We start from the raw sequence: 17,241 nt of genomic DNA on the forward strand, positions 1-17,241 counted from the left end.
GTGATAATCGTGGTTGTGAGACTGAGTCCTGAGTTGGGCTCCATGATGAATGTGGAGTCTGCTTGGGATTCCCTTCCTCTCTCTCTCTCTCTCTCTCTCTCTCTCTCTCTCTCTCTCCCCCCACCCCCCACTCTCATCCGTGCACTCTCTCTCAAAATAAATAAACATTAAAAATGCATTATTTGAGGGGCGCCTGGGTGGCTCAGTCGGTTGAGCGGCCGACTTCGGCTCAGGTCATGATCTCGCGGCCCATGAGTTCGAGCCCTGCGTCAGGCTCTGTGCTAACAGCTCAGAGCCTGGATGGAGCCTGTTTCGGATTCTGTGTCTCCCTCTCTCTCTGCCCCTCCCCCGTTCATGCTCTGTCTCTCTCTGTCTCAAAAATAAATAAACGTTAAAAAAAATATTTTTTTAAAAAAATGCATTATTTGAACTTCCTATTTACACTCTTTTTAATGTTAATCCTTAAAAGAAAAAAAAGCCAAAAGAAAAATAAATCATTTTTAAATTCAGGCTGGGGATACCACAGGACTTCCGTATATTGGATGTATTTAAGACAAGGTACACCTGCACTGATGAATGTAAAATTCAATTTTTATATAGGGAATCTATGGTTTATACAATGAACATTATAGAATGAACCATACAACTATGGTTTATACTATGTAGCTTGTTAAAGTGATTTTTCCAATTTTATCTATATAGTCCCAGACAGCCAACAGGCTTCAAATAAGGTTTGCAAAGCATATGTATAATAACAAGGTTTGTTTTGTTTTGTTTTGTTTTGTTTTGTTTTGTTTTTTAAAGTCATTTGGCAACAAAACCTGATCTAACGTGAATTCAGGTGGTCGTAAGCTCTGACCTGAACTGAGGTGGCACCCTTCAGAGTCTTTTCTTACTTCATGTAAACATTCACAGGTTCCACTGCAGAAAACAGACTGATTGCATTTAATTATGAGGACCTGCCTGAAAAGTCATGGGGTGCTGGTGGGAGGGATGTTATCTAATATGTGGCATATGCACCCTACCACCACTCTGGAATCTGTAAAATTCTGAATTTTATCAGTTTCCCGGGTACAAATCTATAAAATTGTTTCAAAGGGCATGGTATATTATTAGTATTAACAGGAGTTAGAAGGGTAGAATTACCTTTATTTTATTTTGTCCCCTATTTCTCACATTTTTATAGTAAACATGTACAACTTTTACAATGGAAGAGAAAAAGGAAACCTCCTTCTTACCCACATGGATAGCTCTCACGATAGTAACTGCCAGGGAAGCCCGTCAGGACATGGGGGGATGTCTGGCAGATGAAATCCTAAAACCTTCCAATTATGGATGACTCTTCTGCAAAGAAGGTTGTTAAGTTGTATTCTATAATCCAGGGTACCCAGGGGCTCCCAATGGGCTGTTGAGCAAACTCACGCCCTCTACGTTTTTCAGTATTTCAAAGAACCTGAGAAATAATTGATTAGCTATAAATCCAGGTCCAACCTGTATATTTCTTAGCTATTCTCAGTTGAGGGGGAAGAAAAGAAAAAAAATTGAACACTAAACAAATCCTTAACTCGACCACATACCCTGTAGTTAGAGATTGCACACGGGAAATGCTATGTAGCTGGAGAAATCTTTCTTGTGCTTCAATAGCTCTGAAGCAATAACGGTACTCTAACTGTTAAAAGAGAGACTGAGGATCTTTCGCAAGTTACAGAACTGTCCAGAGGCTCAGGGAAGAGAAGGCATGGACAGTCCTGGCTGGACCAGAATCCTTCTGGGCACCTCCTTTAACAAGAGGATTTACATATATTTCCTAACACTGTTGCTGCACTGGGGGGGTTGGGATACGGTTCAAATAGTTTACCTTACCCACTGAGAATCTATTTCAACCCACCAGTTACTCCTTTCCCGTCCCATTTGGTGGCTTGGTGATTAAATGGATGCAATTTACTGTTGACTCCTTAACTTCTTCTTCTTCTTCTTCTTCTTTTTTAATCTTTATTTATTTTTGAGAGACAGAGTGTGAGCAGGGGAGGAACAGAGAGAGAGGCAGACACAGAATCCAAACAGGTCCCGGGCTCCAAGCTGTCAGCGCAGAACCTGACGAGGGGCTCGAACTCGTGAACCAGGAGATCATGACCTGAGCCGAAATCAGACGCTGAACCGACTGAGCCACCAGGAACGGTGGCCTGCTGCTGGCCAGAGAGCAGATCTAGCACCGTTTAGCAAGCAATGCTTTTACGGCTTTCTTTCCAATGACTTAAAAAAAAAAAAAAAGAAAAAGAAAAAGAAAAAGAAAAAATTGAACATAATTTAGGTTCTATGTATTTAATCAGATGAATAACAAAAAATACTTAGAAAAAGCTAAAACTCTAAAAGATCATCCTGCTTTCCTTTCTTCCTTTTTTTTTAAACAAGGAAGCTGCATTGTAAAGAAAGCCTTTATCTACTCTATGTACATTAACTACTAAATGACATTAAAAGGAGAAGGAACGGAAGGTATAAAGGCATGGAAGCAAGAAATAGTTTATAATCCAGAAACAACAAGTGATGTGTTATGTCTGGAGCTGGCTTTGGTTACAAAAGCATCTTTAACAGGAAGAAGGATGAATTCAGAGAGACTGGTTAAGTCAACTAAAGAAATATTTCTAATATATTTTTTTAAATGCTACTCTCTACTAAGCATATGCTTATGGACCAGATTATATGACAAGTACTTCGCATAAAAGCCCAGGCACTTGTAATCTGGCCTCACACATCTTAACAAACATCAACAAAATACATCCTGTCCACATCGCACTGGCTTCTCTCCACTAAGAGGCAGCATTCCCTCGGCATATTCACACACGACAAAGACTCCCTGCTGAGGGGAAAGAGCTCATCAGTTCATGTTTTGGGAACAGTGACCACAAAAAGGACTCTGACTAGAGGGAGCAACTGAAAACACGGACAAAGACTGGTTTAGAAAACCTGTAAAAAAAAAAAGGGGGGGGGTGGGGGCAAAGAAAGTGGGAGTACAGATCTGAGGGCATGGCAGAGAAGAGAGGGTTTGAGTTTTGCTCGGCACATTGGTTTCACGTTGAAATTTTCATGTAACGGTAGCTGTATCATTCAAGGCTTTTCCCCACTTTGTTTCCCTGACTAGAATTCGATGATTTATACTTTAACTTTCCATTTTGGAAAAAATCACAGACTCAGCACTAAGTTGCAAAAACAGTACAGAGAGGGCCCCTGTCCCCTCAACGAGCTTCCCCCAAAGTTAACAACTTACGCAGACCTTACAAAGTTAACAGCTTACGCAGGACATTATCAAAACCTGGGAAGCAACACTGGGATAAGACTATCAACCAGTCTACAGATGCCTGGTGGCGGAAAATTAAGAATCCGAAGAGAAAATTGTGGTTTCTGTTTTATATTCTCCTTTCCCAGAGATAACCGTCACTGATACCTGGGCTTCTGCATACAGTCATGTTTTTAGTATGCCTGTGTATGGCTCTGTGACATTTTACCACAGGAACAGGTCAGCACAACCACATCACCACCCAGCCAGAGAACTGTTCCATCAACACAAAGGGACTCCCTCAGGCTACCCCTTTACGGTCATGCCCTTGACCCCTTCTCTAACCCCTGGTAACCACGGATCTGTCCTCCCTCTCGGATCAGTCCACCCCCTCGGTAGTTTTGGGTGACCTGGACTTTAATCAGAAAAAATATACAAATGGCAATGTTATCTTGATGGATGTCACCCTTTTATGGAACTTGTTTTCATTTTAAGGTGTCAAAAGCACACAGGAAGCAAAAGAAAAACGACCTTCTGGAACGTACTTGGGGAGTCCCACCGGACAGTAAGTCCCGGGTCCTCCTCCTGCCGTAGCACCTGGGCTGCCATCAGGCAGATGTCCTGGCACTGGGGCGGGACAAGACTCCACGGGAACAAAGGCTGAACTGTCAAGGATGATGGGTTCTTTGGGAATGCACACCCTCTCAAGCTTCTGAATCTGTCATCCGTCCCAATGAGGGAGGGTGCAAATGCTCTAACGCCAACATTAAGAGAAATCTAGTGAAATATAAGTTGCTTAGAACATATGATTTCATCTATTTGGAGGAGAAGAGGTGCAGGAAAGAGGACTAGGAAGATAAACCCCAAGTATCAATGACCGTTATCTCTGGGAAGGGAGACTATAAAAGAGAAACAGCAATTTTCTCTTTGGATTCTCAATTTTCCCCACTAGGCATGTGTTCTTTTTATAGTAAGAAAAGATACATAAATAAAGTCTCCTGCAGTGGCTATTAATGCCTCAGCGGTTTTAATATTAATGTAGCTTATTAATACGGTAATAGCCCACTGTGTGTGACTCCAGGACTCGGCAGCTTGCAAAGTTTCTCACCTGTGTGGTGTGATAATCCTCATACAAGAACAGGGCAGGTGGGGCGCCTCGGGTGGCTCAGTCAAGCTTCCGACTCTCAATTTCGGCTCAGGTCACGATCTCATGGTTTGTGAGATCGAGCCCTGCATCAGGCTCCGTGCTGACAGTGTGGGGCCTGCTTGGGATTCTCTCCCTCCCTCTTTCTCTGCAACCGCCCCCCCCCCCCCCCCGCCACATGTGCTGTTCTCAAAAATAAATAAACACTCAAAAAAAAAAAAAAAGAAAGAAAGAAAAAAAGAATAGGGCAGGTAAGGAAGGTAACTCTTCCTCATTCTGCCAGTGAGGACATTCACATTTGTAACTTAGGCAGTGTTAATCTATTCAGGCCAGGGCCAGAATCACAGCAAAGCCTTCGATTTCTTATGCAAGGGGTCCCCAAGGCATGGTACAGATCCCTAGAAGTCCCAAAGGTCAATAGTACTTTCATAATAGCACTAACAGATTTTACCTGACTTTCCCACTGTTTAGACATTAGCACTGACAGCACGAAAGTAATGGAGGTGAAACAGCTGGTGCCCTGATGTGAATCGTGGCACTGCTGAACACCAACCGAGGCCACTGTATTGTTTATGGTCATGCTCTTGCAGTAAAAAAAAAAAAAAAAAAAAAAAAAAAAAAGGCTATTTTCATTTAAGAATGCCCATGATGAGGGGTGGCTGGGTGGCTTAGTTGGTTAAGCATCCAACTTTGACTTGGGTCATGATCTCACAGCTCAAGAGCTCAAGCCCCAAGTCATGCTCCGTGCTGACAGCTCAGAGCCTGGAGTCTGCTTTGGATTCTTTGTCTCCCTCTCTCTCTGCCCCTCCCCTGCTCATGCTCTGTCTGTCTCTCTCTCAAAAAAATAAACATTAAAAAAATAAAAAAATAAAGAATGCCCACGATGAAACAGCAAAAATTACTGATTTGATTATGTATCAGTCCTTGAGTACATCTTTCTTATATTCTGTTTGATATAATAGGAAGTACACACAAACTACCTTCAAGGCATACCAGAGCATGACAGTTATCTTGAGAAAAAGCACTTATGCAGTATTTTGAGTTGCTAGCTGAACTAGCTAGTTTTGTCTGTTACCTTTTTAAGGGGACACCATTTTTCCCCTTGAAAGAATGGCTGACAAACTATGGTACTGAGACATGGGTATTTGGCAAACATTTTCTCAGAAATGAATAAAGTGAGCCTGTCACACGCAGTTTCAGATTCACAGACATTGTTATTAACTTTTAAGAAACAAACCCTTGTCAAGTTTTGACACAGTATCAAAGAAGAATACTGATGATCACCTGAATTCGTAAAGTACTCCTTTCTCTTTCCAATGTATAGACCTGTGTGAGGCTCTATTTTTTTGTCTATTTCACCCAAACGGCATACTGCAACAAAATGAATTAATAGACTTCAAAACTTCTCTTTTGAATTCTAATACAGTAAGTATGGATAGAAATGGTCCACGTTAGCAAGAACTCTTCAGTGTCCTTGATCATTTTTTTTTTTTAACATTTATTTATTTTTGAGACAGAGACAGAGCATGAACAGGGGAGGGGCACAGAGAGAGGGAGACACAGAATCTGAAACAGGCTCCAGGCTCTGAGCTGTCAGCACAGAGCCCGACGCGGGGCTCGAACTCACGGACCGTGAGATCGTGACCTGAGCCGAAGTCAGACGCCCAACCGACCGAGCCACCCAGGCGCCCCTCCTTGATCATTTTTAAGACTGGGGTCCTAAGACCACAAGTTTGTGAACTACTGGCTAACACTCTTTTTCTAGTATATTATAACTCGCTGGTGGGGGAAATGAAAGGGAAAATGCGGATAGAAAGAATTTTGCAAGCTAAACAGACACAAACACGGGTTGATGGCTACTCATACAGGTTCTAGTCAAGCCAGGTGGGCTACCTGCATCCACAACCCATACAGAAAGGCAATGCCATCACTCTGTCGCTGCTGGGGGCACATCGCTGAAACAGTGCATGTCAGGGAACCTGCGGTCGAGCCCCAACTCCACTATTTCCAGGCATATTATTTTTTTGGAGATATGATGCATTTATCTGTAAAATGGGATGGGACTCTCTATTCCTGCCTTTACCCTGGGGAGTTGCCATAGAGATCAAATGAGAAGATGTAAATAATAATAAAAGCTTGTATTTGTTAAGTAAATTCCGCATGTCAGGTACTGTGCTTGGTGATCTGATTCCATGATCTCAATGAAGTCCCATCACTACCACACAACAGATACCAGCAATGCTATGTACAGGTCAGGACACTAGCCCTACAAGTTCAACCGTTTGCCTATGGCTGTAAACCTGCTGAGCGGGGAGCTGGGCTGGCAGGTCCAATGGAGACCCTACTTCCCCCCCACCCTTCACAGCCTCTCTCGGCCTGTTGTGAGGTGAAACAGCTTTTTTACAAAAAACATCTCCTGGTATGTGGAGGCGAAAGGCAGGAAGAAATGCAAGTTGCTTTTTTTAAAAATTATTTTTAAAGTTTATTCACTTATTTTGAAAGAAAGAGAGAGTGTAGGTGGGGTAGGGACAGGGAGAGAGGGGAGAGGGAGCATCCCAAGTGGGCTCTGCACCGTCAGCATGAAGCCTAACGTGGGGCTTGAACTCGTGAACCGTGAGATCATGACCTGAGCCAAAACCAAGAGTCAGATGCTTAACCTACTGAGCCACCCAGGCGCCCAGGAAACGTGAGTTACTTTAAACCTGACTTGGTGCGTCGACTCTGGCACGAGCTCACAGGGTAAAGAGCCACAGTGACAACTCTCTTTGGGGTCCTCAGGTGGCGGTCAGTTAGCAGTCAGAAGCTAGACAACAGAAACCAGCCCCAGCCCTGTCTGATGTTAGCGCCAGCATCCCTGCGGCTCTTGGGGTTTTCACATAACTTCCCACCTGGCCATCCCACCTTCCACAGTCACTGAAAGCTGGGAGATGAAGACAAACCAACAGAGAAGAGACAGTTATCATCACTTAGCGGGTCACATTTCTCAGGACCAACCAACCCTTCAGAACCCCCTCAACACAATACACTCCCAATACCGATTACTTACAGGCAACACGATGAGAGTTTTTCTCTAACTAGAGTTAGTCGAAGGCAGAAAGCTACACCTGACCCCCAAATCTACCGTTTCCTTTTCCTCTATATGAAAGTAAGTAATGTTTTAATGAAAACTATTAAAATGCCCATTGTAAGTACTACCTTTATTAGAAAATGACATTTTTCCATCTGTACCACAGACCTTGGAACACAAGAGGCATTTGGCATTTACTGGTTGCACTGAGGATACAATTTAGAAAAGTCTAAAAATATCAAAGTACCTTCTTTTATCTTACTCTCTGAATTCCAACTGTATCCATTCTTGCTTAACGTTTCCAGACTCCACTAGCTTAAGAAAATAGGCTTTTCCAGAGCCTCTTGAGAAATACTGGTTCCCAGGGGGTGTTCTAGAGGTCTAACAAGCTCCAGGATGCTCCCCAAACTCTTATGTGGGGGCTGGAGGGCTGCAAGCTGGCCAGAAGCCCCTCCCTCCTGGGGCGTGGCTTCCTCTGAGCCCTCTCTCTGCTCCAAGGCTTGGCCGCATCAGCCTGTCTGGTTCGCTCTATCCTTTCCTGGCAGAACATAAAAAGGGAAGCAGCAAGCTGCTGAAACTGTTGTCAGGTTGTATAAACTCCTGGGACTGGCTTTTTATTCAGTCAGAATAGCGTTCCCTTAGTAACCAACTATAGTACAAACAGATTCTTTTACCTGCTTCCTCATCAGGCATGCCACCACTAACTTCAAAGAGAAAATGTCAGTTTTTATTTTTTTAATTAAGCGAACTGGGTCTTTTAGCAATTTCTATCAGATATTTCTTAGACTTCTACCCCTTAAAGGAGAGTAGCCAGGGAGGAAGAAGGCCTGCAGCTTGGAGTTTGTGTAGGGGGCCAGCTAGATCAGCATTACTCAGGGAAACACAATCACCAAGGTAGGGTGATAGAGGCAGTGTAACAGAGTAGGGTGATAGAGACAATGGACTCACAGACAGAATGTTCGGGTACACGTCTGCTTATTAACAGTGTCCCTGAACAGGTTAAATACTGATGTGCCTCAACTCCCTCATCTGGATTGAAGGTATAACAATCATAGGATTGTTGTATGATGTAAAATAAGAAACCTACACACTGGGGCACCTGGGTGGCTCAGTCACTGAGTCATCCGACTCCTGGTATCGGTTTAGGTCATGATCTCACGGTTCGTGGGTTCAAGCCCCGCGTCGGACACTGCTGACAGCTCGGAGCCTGCTCGGGATTCTCTCTGTCTCCTTCTCTCTCTGCCCCCCACCCTCTGTCTCTCACAAATATACAGACATAAAAAAAAAAAAGAAAAGAAATCTACACATGATGCACATTACCAGGTTCATCAAGGCGTTCAATAAATATCAGTGGTTTCTGTATGGTGGCAAGTCAGCGCGGTATTAGGTAAGCAAATACAGACAACGAATGTTCCATGAGTTCCACGAGTGACCACTGCGTTGTGGGGCCGGCACACGCTGGGGAAGGAACCCACAGTGAAGGGAAGTGGAGGAATGGACTGGTCCAGGAAATGTGCAAGGGATGAGTCTCGACTGAAGCCAAATACATTTGGTGTCCCGAAAACTAAAGGTTATTAGCAAGACACCCCTGTGAAAACACCCACCTCGGGGGAAAACAGAACTTCCTCCCTGAGCAAGTCTGTTACCAGTAATTACTCACGTGCGTAGTCAGAGTGCTGCTTCACTTCCCTTCTTCCCACCACATGGTCTTTGAGCAAGGCCATCAGTAGAAAGACAGGCAGCACCCAGAGGAAGGAGAAATGAGGGCCATCTTCCGAATAAAAGCGATTTAAATACTCTAAGATTTACAGAGGTATCACGGATTTGTCAAATAAACCCCAAAGTATAGGAACATGTTGGTCCTAAGTTCCTGAAGTTTTTGGAAATAAGACCTGTTTCTATTCTCCATCTTCATTTTCTTTAAGATTAGCTGTCACTGTAGGAGACTAACTCAATGGCATAAACCACAAATTAGAATTAAGCTGTTAGGAAGACAGACACACACATGTATTCATCTAGTAGGATAGGAAAAAAAAGGAGACTCTGATTGGTCAAATATTCAGGTTAAAACACTATAGAATGGCAGTTTTCATTTTTCGAAGAGTATGTAATCGTCTGTAAACTAGCTGTTTGTATTGAACAGATCTGTGACAAGATTCTCCTGTAAGGTCACAGAAGCCTATCTGATAGAAGACAACTAACCCAGGGCCAAGACGTCTTGAGTTCTTAAAGGAGGCCAGGGTGCAATACTGAGAGACTGGGGGAGAGGAAGAGTCTGCCGGTCTTCAGGAAAGAGCCGAGGAAAGTATGGCATCGTCTTCCTTTGGGACTGTCCGACCTCCCTGTGCCTCTATCTCCCGGGACTCTGGAGAAGAGAGACTTGATTTAATGTACAAGGAGGGCTGGGTGGTGATGCCACACAGAATGAGCCTTCTCAGTGTGAACAGGGTGTGAGGGCGGGTGTCCGGACAGCAGTGTCGCCAAAGAGACCGCCCCAGCCCCAACTCTGCTTGCCTCCTGGAGCCAGACACCCCTCACGTCCCAGGTTTTTAGGGATTCCTTTTGTCATCAACTTCTGTAACCCTGGATTCCCCTGAATCCCAAAATCTTTTTCTTGGTGGGGGGTTAAAATGACATGAGGAACTGGGGAGGTTAATTATTTGTAAGTCAGGGACCAAAATGCATGCTTGTCTTCAAACAAGTGAGGTATAACACTTGCAACGTGGATTTCCAGTGTATGTTTGACACAGAAATCATCAACACTCTTTCAACTAATAAAAAAACAAAAGTCGCTAGAAGCTATCTCAAACAAAACCCAAACCAAGGCAATGGTAGAATGGGGAAGAGAATTCAGGTTAACTACCTTCTCCGACTCCATAAATCTACCCTGCTAGAAGCTGGATCTAGGAGTTCTACAACGGTATTTTCTTTACACGTGACTCCATACCGGAGACTAAAAAGCTTTTCATTTTTTATTTTTTTAATTTTAATTTTGTTTAACCCCCAGGACGGGGGGCTGGGGAGAAGATTATTAAATTGTTCTCTTTGTGATCTTATTGTACTTTGGTCTGGCTGAAATTTTTAGAAATCACTTATGCAATGGCTTACCAGATTTTTCAGCAGTGTGGACAGTTCCTTTGTAAGAGTAGAAAACTTGACGAAAGCAGTGCCAAGGTCTGGGTTGTCTCGACTTAAAAAATTACTTCCGAACTTGTCAAGAACTTGTGCATAGTTTTCTTCATTTTGTACGTGATCTAAAAAAGAAGAAGGCAGGAGTCTGAGCTATTATTTGCCACAATGACGAGTTACTGCGAACACTGATTGATCATTAGAGACTCTTAAAAGGAAGGCAAAGAGACACGGCATCAATTATTCACTGAATGTGTCCAGAGGTGGTCAGCGGAGAGCGAGATGTCTTCGCTCACTCTAGTAAACGGGGTTTCCTCCTTGTTCTTTCACAGCGTTCAGTTCACCTACATCCCAGCTAGCCCATGGACTCCCCACGGGGGCGGGGGGGAGGGTCAGATTATCATCCCATTTCAAAGCACATCGTATTTCCATTAAGAAACTATGATTAGCAGGAACAAGGAGAAAAGTCTCCTTTGAAAATCAATCTTGGAATGCAAAAGAAACATCCATGGGTTCTACAAGGTTTCCTTCTCTGCAACTCATCTTAATTTCCTTTAATTCTGTCTAAGCCTCAGATCTGAGGAACAGCATTTTTAAAATGATTTTTTTTGCACACGATCTCTTGGTGTGAGTCGTGAAGGCATGGATCAGATGGATCAACGTTTGAGGTTTGGTTTCACCACCTATAAGCTAGCTATCTTATCAGTTTTGTAACTTTTATGACCATTATCCTAGTTGGAGAATTACAAGGCGTTAATGAGATACTTGTGAATACATTTCCTCACTCTGAGCTTTGCTTTCCTGATCTGTAACATGACACTAACCCTATCTTACATGAATGCGGTGCTGAAGAGGTGATACGAACTGTACAAAGAGTGAGTGTACCATAAATAATAACCACTCCCACTCTCTCTACTGGGCTTCCAGGATAATATCACACTCTCTTCACCGTTCTTCTATGTCTTGGCTGCTCCTTCCTCCCCAACATCTTTGCTGGATCTTCATCCCCCTGACCTCATAGTGTTGGAGAGCCCTGGGCTTTTCTTCTCTCTCTCTATGCTCACTCTCTTGGGATCTCATCTAGTTTATGGCTTTGAATAACTTCTATTCTATCCCAAATTGATAACCCAGCCCAGACCCTAGCCCTGAAATATAGACTTCTATATCAACTGCCTATTCAATATCTCCACCTGGATGTCTGATAACTATGTTCAATCTCAACATGCTAACAGCAAACCCTTAATGTTCTGCCCCCGACCTCCTTTTTCTACAGACCCTTATATCTCAGTTAATGACAAATACATTCTTGTAGTTGTTCAGGTTGAAACCCATCAAAGTCATGCTTGATTTTTCTTTTTCTCATACCCCAGATACAACCCACTGGCAAACCCTATTGTCTTTACCTTGAAAATGTAACCCAAATCTGACAACTCACTACCCCCATGGCTATCAATCTTATCTGACATCATCTCTTGCCTTGATCACTGCAGAACCTCCCTATGAAAGTCTCTTTATTGCAGCTCTTTCCTGTTCACCTACAGTCCCCTATCAATGCAGCATCCAGGGTGGTTCTGTACAATTGTGCATCACATCCTGCGATGCTTACAGCAGACATAAGCTTACCACAGATATCCAGACTCCCTACCCCTGCAGGCTCTGGAAGGCAGTCCTGCACGTCTCTACACCCTTGAAGGAAGCAAGCACGGAACATGACACATGCTGACCAAGGAAGTGTGAGTGGAGGCGAGGTGCCCCACTTCCACGTGCACACGTTTCAGATGCCTCTACTCAGGTCCTCGCTTCTCTCTTCCTCTGTGGTAGAGGACAGGGAGGCACAGATTTGTACGGAGCCCCATAAGAGACGCATAACAATTTACTGAATGAATAAATGAACGGTGAGTATGTGACAAAATCATGTCTAGCAAAATCATACCTCTAAAGGCTTAATTAAATACCTCCTTATAGAGCCTTCCCTTAGTTGGCAATATCCTCCCTTGCCAGTAACTCTCTGTGCCTCTTTTGCAGTATTTTCCACCATATCACATCATATTTGTGTAAGTACAGACCTTTCCTTGCCATACGACTGTGAGAGGCAGGGATTACTTCTGGCTCATCTCTGCGTCCCCACCCAACAAATACGACCGTGGTTGTCATTTTTCGGTGAGCTGAGCTTAAGAAGCTAGGGCTCAGTAAATATCCATTGACTTGGATTTGTTGATTTTCTTTTCAGGAACTTAAGAAGCATTCCCTTCTTAAAATCTCCTGGATCGTTCAATAACGGAGATGAAAATCCAAAGCATCTCACTCTCAAATACACTCTCAATAACTGTGCGGGAGCACTGGGCACTCATGAAACCAAACAGAGGTCTGAACTGGGGAATGTCCCAAGAAGGAAGTCTCAATACACAAAAGGAAACAAGTGTCACAGCAGTCCAGTGAAATGAAATGAGGCCCCAGCAGCCTTCCAATCATCACATCAAAAATTCATGATGCCTACAGTGGATGTCAGCATTTTAGGCCGAGATATTAAAACAGATAAAACGCAGCTCTGGTTATTGCCCAAGTAATGGAGGGAAGTGGCTCAGGAAAACACAAAAGAAAGGCCACATCAGCTCGACAGACAGGATGCACATGTTTGATCTCCTCATAAACTGGAGTTACCCCTGATTCCTTCTGTCTAAAGCTAAAGAGCCTACCTCACCCCTGAGAATCCCACCAGACCTCTTCTGCTTTTGGAGGCCAGCAAAAACAGAAACAAACAACAAACAAACAAACAAAAATTCAGCAGCCTGTTCATTTCAACTGCTTTCAAAGAAAGTGTTTCTGGTAAAACAGAAGTATATAGGATTTTTGTTTGTTTGCTTGGAATTATGAATATTTCAAATGACATATATCACAACCTTCAGATGAAGAGAATACTCATGGACCCGCCAGCCAGTTTAAGAAATAAAGTATTCCAGAATGTTTCCTCTCTCCCCCAATCCCAATCTCTTCCCTCCCTCCCCAGACACAGCCACTCTCTTGAGTTTGGAACTGCATGCAGAGCTTAGAAAGAATTAGGAGAAGCTCTTAGTCTCTCAGAGATGATGGACTCATCAAGCAACAAGACAGACTTGGCTAAGGCAGATGGGGCTCAGGAAGGGAGCACTGGCATTTGTTGAGAACCTTCTCTTACCCAAATGCTTTTTACAAGACCATATTTAACCCTCACCAGAACCCTGTAAGGGAAGGAGGAGGCTTTATCGGGAAGATGGAACATCAAAAATGACGTGAGAGAGGCAAAAGGTGAGACTCGATGAGTAAGTCCAGGCTAGGGCATGGGTCCTGTGTGCTTTGTTAATTCCACTAATGAACCACCATATAGTCAATACCTATATTTATGTGCATAAGTATATGTATGGTAATCCTACATCTGTATATATGTGTGAAATTTCCTACTGTAGATACATTTTAAAAATCACAGTCTATGGGGTGCCTGGGTGGTTCAGTCGATTAGCATCTGACTCTTGATTTCAGCTCAGGTCATGATCTCATAGTTCGTGGGTTTGAGCCCTGTGTCGGGCTCTGCGCTGACAGCACAGAGCCTGCTTGGGAGTCTCTCTCTCCCTCTCTCTTTGATCCTCCCCCACTCTCAAAATACATAAACATTAAAAAAAAAATCACAACTTAGTAAGGTATATCTGGGGATAATACTAATAATCTTGTGGGTAGAAATAATGGCAATTAACTGTTAGGTGCTTAAAACAGTACCTGGCATGTAGCCAGTATAAGAATATATATCTCTCACACACACACGCAAAAAAAAAAAAAAGAAAAAAAAGAATATATATCTCACAGGCTTTTTTTTTCCCCCCAAATCTGTGACAACTCACTAGCAATATTATATAAACACATGCATCCCTTTGTACAAAACTAAGGGTTTACCAAGCAGGTTTTCAGCAGAGGGAGAGGGTAGAGAGACAGGGGGTTCTGGTGGTGGAGAGAACAATGGCAGAGGCAGAGGGCAGGTTCAATTACGGAGTATAGCAAGCAGAGAAACAAATGGTAAATTCGGGGGTGTAGGGAAGAAGAGAGAAATACAGGGCTTTGGGGGGGGGGGTGGGAGGGACTGTCACAGACACGGGTGTGACTGAATGGGAGGGCTGATGAGACAGAAAATGGCCTGACCAGGACCTTTCAGAAAGCAGGGTAAACTACGTTAAGTGCCAGCAGACTTTCGGGAAGCTGGTAAAGTGAGTGCTGGGGAAAGGAAGTGAGGATGGAGACCAAATAAAAGAAAAGAACAAGGAAAGAGAGAAATTCAATCCAGCCATTATGGAGAGATTCATGCTTTTCAAATATCTACAGGGGATTTCTGGTATTCACGGTATTGTCACAAAATGTAAGATAATTCTAAGAGCCAGGTGACTCCCTTCAGTTCTGGAAAAAGAAGAAAATAAAATAATTTTACCAGCTGAACCAGAGAGGGCCACTTAGTCAAGATTTCAACTGCTGGCATTTCTTTGGGGAGATGACTAACATATACAGATCACCTAATATGTTCCATGCAGCTCGAAAGGGCCTTTACATACATTCTGACATGTAAGCCCCACAGTAGTACCTAAGTAGTGATTTACTATTCTAGTAATAACACAGGTAACAGTAGTGTGTCGAGTATTCAGCATATGCCTGTCACTGCACTAAGCACTTCATGCACATTACTGAATTCACTTGTATCAACGTATTAACAAGACTGGAAGAGAAGAATTATCGTTATCATCCTCACTTTTGAGATGCAAAAACGTGCCCAAGGTCATACAGCTGATAAACAAGGGAATTTAATCTTAGGCTTTTTTGATCTCAGAGCGGAGACTCTCCCCCATATCCTCAAGTGAGACAGATCTACGATCAAATTCCAGGTCAGTCACCAACCCCGTGTGGTGTTCTGGTCGAGTAACTCACCTTCCTAAGTCTCATCTTCTCAGCTCTAAAATGGGGGTGATAATGGTATTTGCCGCACAGCGGTATTATGGAGAGTGAGTTACTGCATGCCAAGTGCATGGTACATGATAAGGTTGATAAATGTTTATGGCGAGGACAGCAATGATGGATGACGGCACCAGGCTGTTCCTCGGAGTCCAGTGCAGTGGCGTCCATCTTTCGTCCTCTGGCCAGGGGGACAGAGGCTCCAACTATACTCTGAAGTCCATGACAGCTCTCAGAGTATATGTTCCTGGGGCTGGCAGTTACAAGTGCCTTGAGAATACATTAAAATTCAATAGTCTCTTTTTTTAAAAATATTTTTAAATGTTTATTTATTTTTGAGAGAGAGAGAGAGAGAGAGAGAGAGCGAGCGAGCTGCAGAGGGGCAGAGAGAGACGGAGACACAGAATCGGAAGCAGGCTCCAGGCTCTGAGCTGTCGGCACAGAGCCTAATAGGTTCGAACTCATAAACCATGAGATCATGACCTGAGAGCTGAAGTCGGACGCTTAGCCGACTGAGCCACCCAGGCGCCCCCAAATTCAATATTCCTTTGAAATGTCATGTACATTTCTCCAGTGAGGCCGTCCTCAAAATTTTCAGAACCACAGCAATTATTAAACATGCCTTTCTCTAAGGGATGTTTGCCTTACCAAACTGGGAAACTCACAAAACTTCCCAACTGGCCTGTCAACCCAACCTTTGACGCTCTGTCGCTGTAACTATAGCTGCAGCTTATAAGCACCAACCGTGTGGCGAGATCCAGAACGGTGAATATCCTAAAACTTCTTCAAGGCAGTGTTTTATAGATAAGACAGTGAAACTCACTGGGGAATCCACATTGGAACCTAGCCTCATCTGATTCCAAACCCACCCTTTTCCACTGACAAACTCAGGAAAGACAGTCAAGGCTGCCATGATGCGTGCTACAAATATCTATTTGGAATCTAATACATGAAAGGCTTAATGATAAACACCAAGAAAAACAGGGTAAGACAGACCTCCTGTCCTGTAATAATGACAAAGATGCAATAAATGTAACAATGACTGATTATAATCGTTAATAATTATTAGTTACAATTATAATTAATTGTGGTTAAACTTTTGATCACTTAATGGGCCAGGAGCTGTGCTTTTGTCCTGCATTACTTCACTCAATGCTCACAATGACATGCACTTATTATCCCCATTTTCCAGATGCAGAGACTGGTTCAGAGTTAAACAGGTTGCCCAAGGTCACCCAGCTGCATGGTGATGACAGGCATGGGCTGCAGAGCCTGTGTTCTTACCCATTATGCTTGGTTAAATGCTGGAACTCCAGACGTCTGCTATTTTTGAGCCAGATGTCAAGTGACTGACTGAGGGATCTGAAAATCTAGGTCCTTAGCTCCAGGCTCTACCAGGTGACCCTGGTCAGGTGACTAAGGCTCTCAGGGGCCTTTATTTCACCTATAAAACAGGTCTGATAGGGGCGCCTGGGGGGCTCAGTAGGTTCAGCATCCAACTCTTGATTTTGGCTCAGGTTACGATCTCACGATTTGTGGGTTCAAGCCCTGCGTTGTACTCTAAACCATGTCAGCACAGAGCCTGCTTGGAAGTCTCTCTCCCTCTTTCTCTGTTCCTACCCTGCATGCTCTTTTCTCTCTCTCAAAATAAATAAGTAAACT

The 17,241-nt window shown here is 43.5% G+C and overlaps 1 protein-coding gene across 5 annotated transcripts in view; it reads right to left on the reverse strand.

Moving 5' to 3' along the window:
* ASAP1 (ArfGAP with SH3 domain, ankyrin repeat and PH domain 1) overlaps window positions 1-17,241 on the reverse strand; it is a 347,294-nt gene that overhangs the window by 113,677 nt on the left and 216,376 nt on the right. For all 5 annotated transcript variants that reach the window (XM_047842304.1, XM_047842303.1, XM_047842305.1 and 2 more), the window contains one exon: window positions 10,594-10,739. In XM_047842304.1, the coding sequence (XP_047698260.1) occupies window positions 10,594-10,739 (146 nt within the window). The remainder of the gene's footprint in view (window positions 1-10,593; window positions 10,740-17,241) is intronic.

This window comes from Prionailurus viverrinus, chromosome F2, assembly GCF_022837055.1.
Source record: "Prionailurus viverrinus isolate Anna chromosome F2, UM_Priviv_1.0, whole genome shotgun sequence".
Classification (NCBI taxonomy): Eukaryota; Metazoa; Chordata; class Mammalia; order Carnivora; family Felidae; genus Prionailurus; species Prionailurus viverrinus.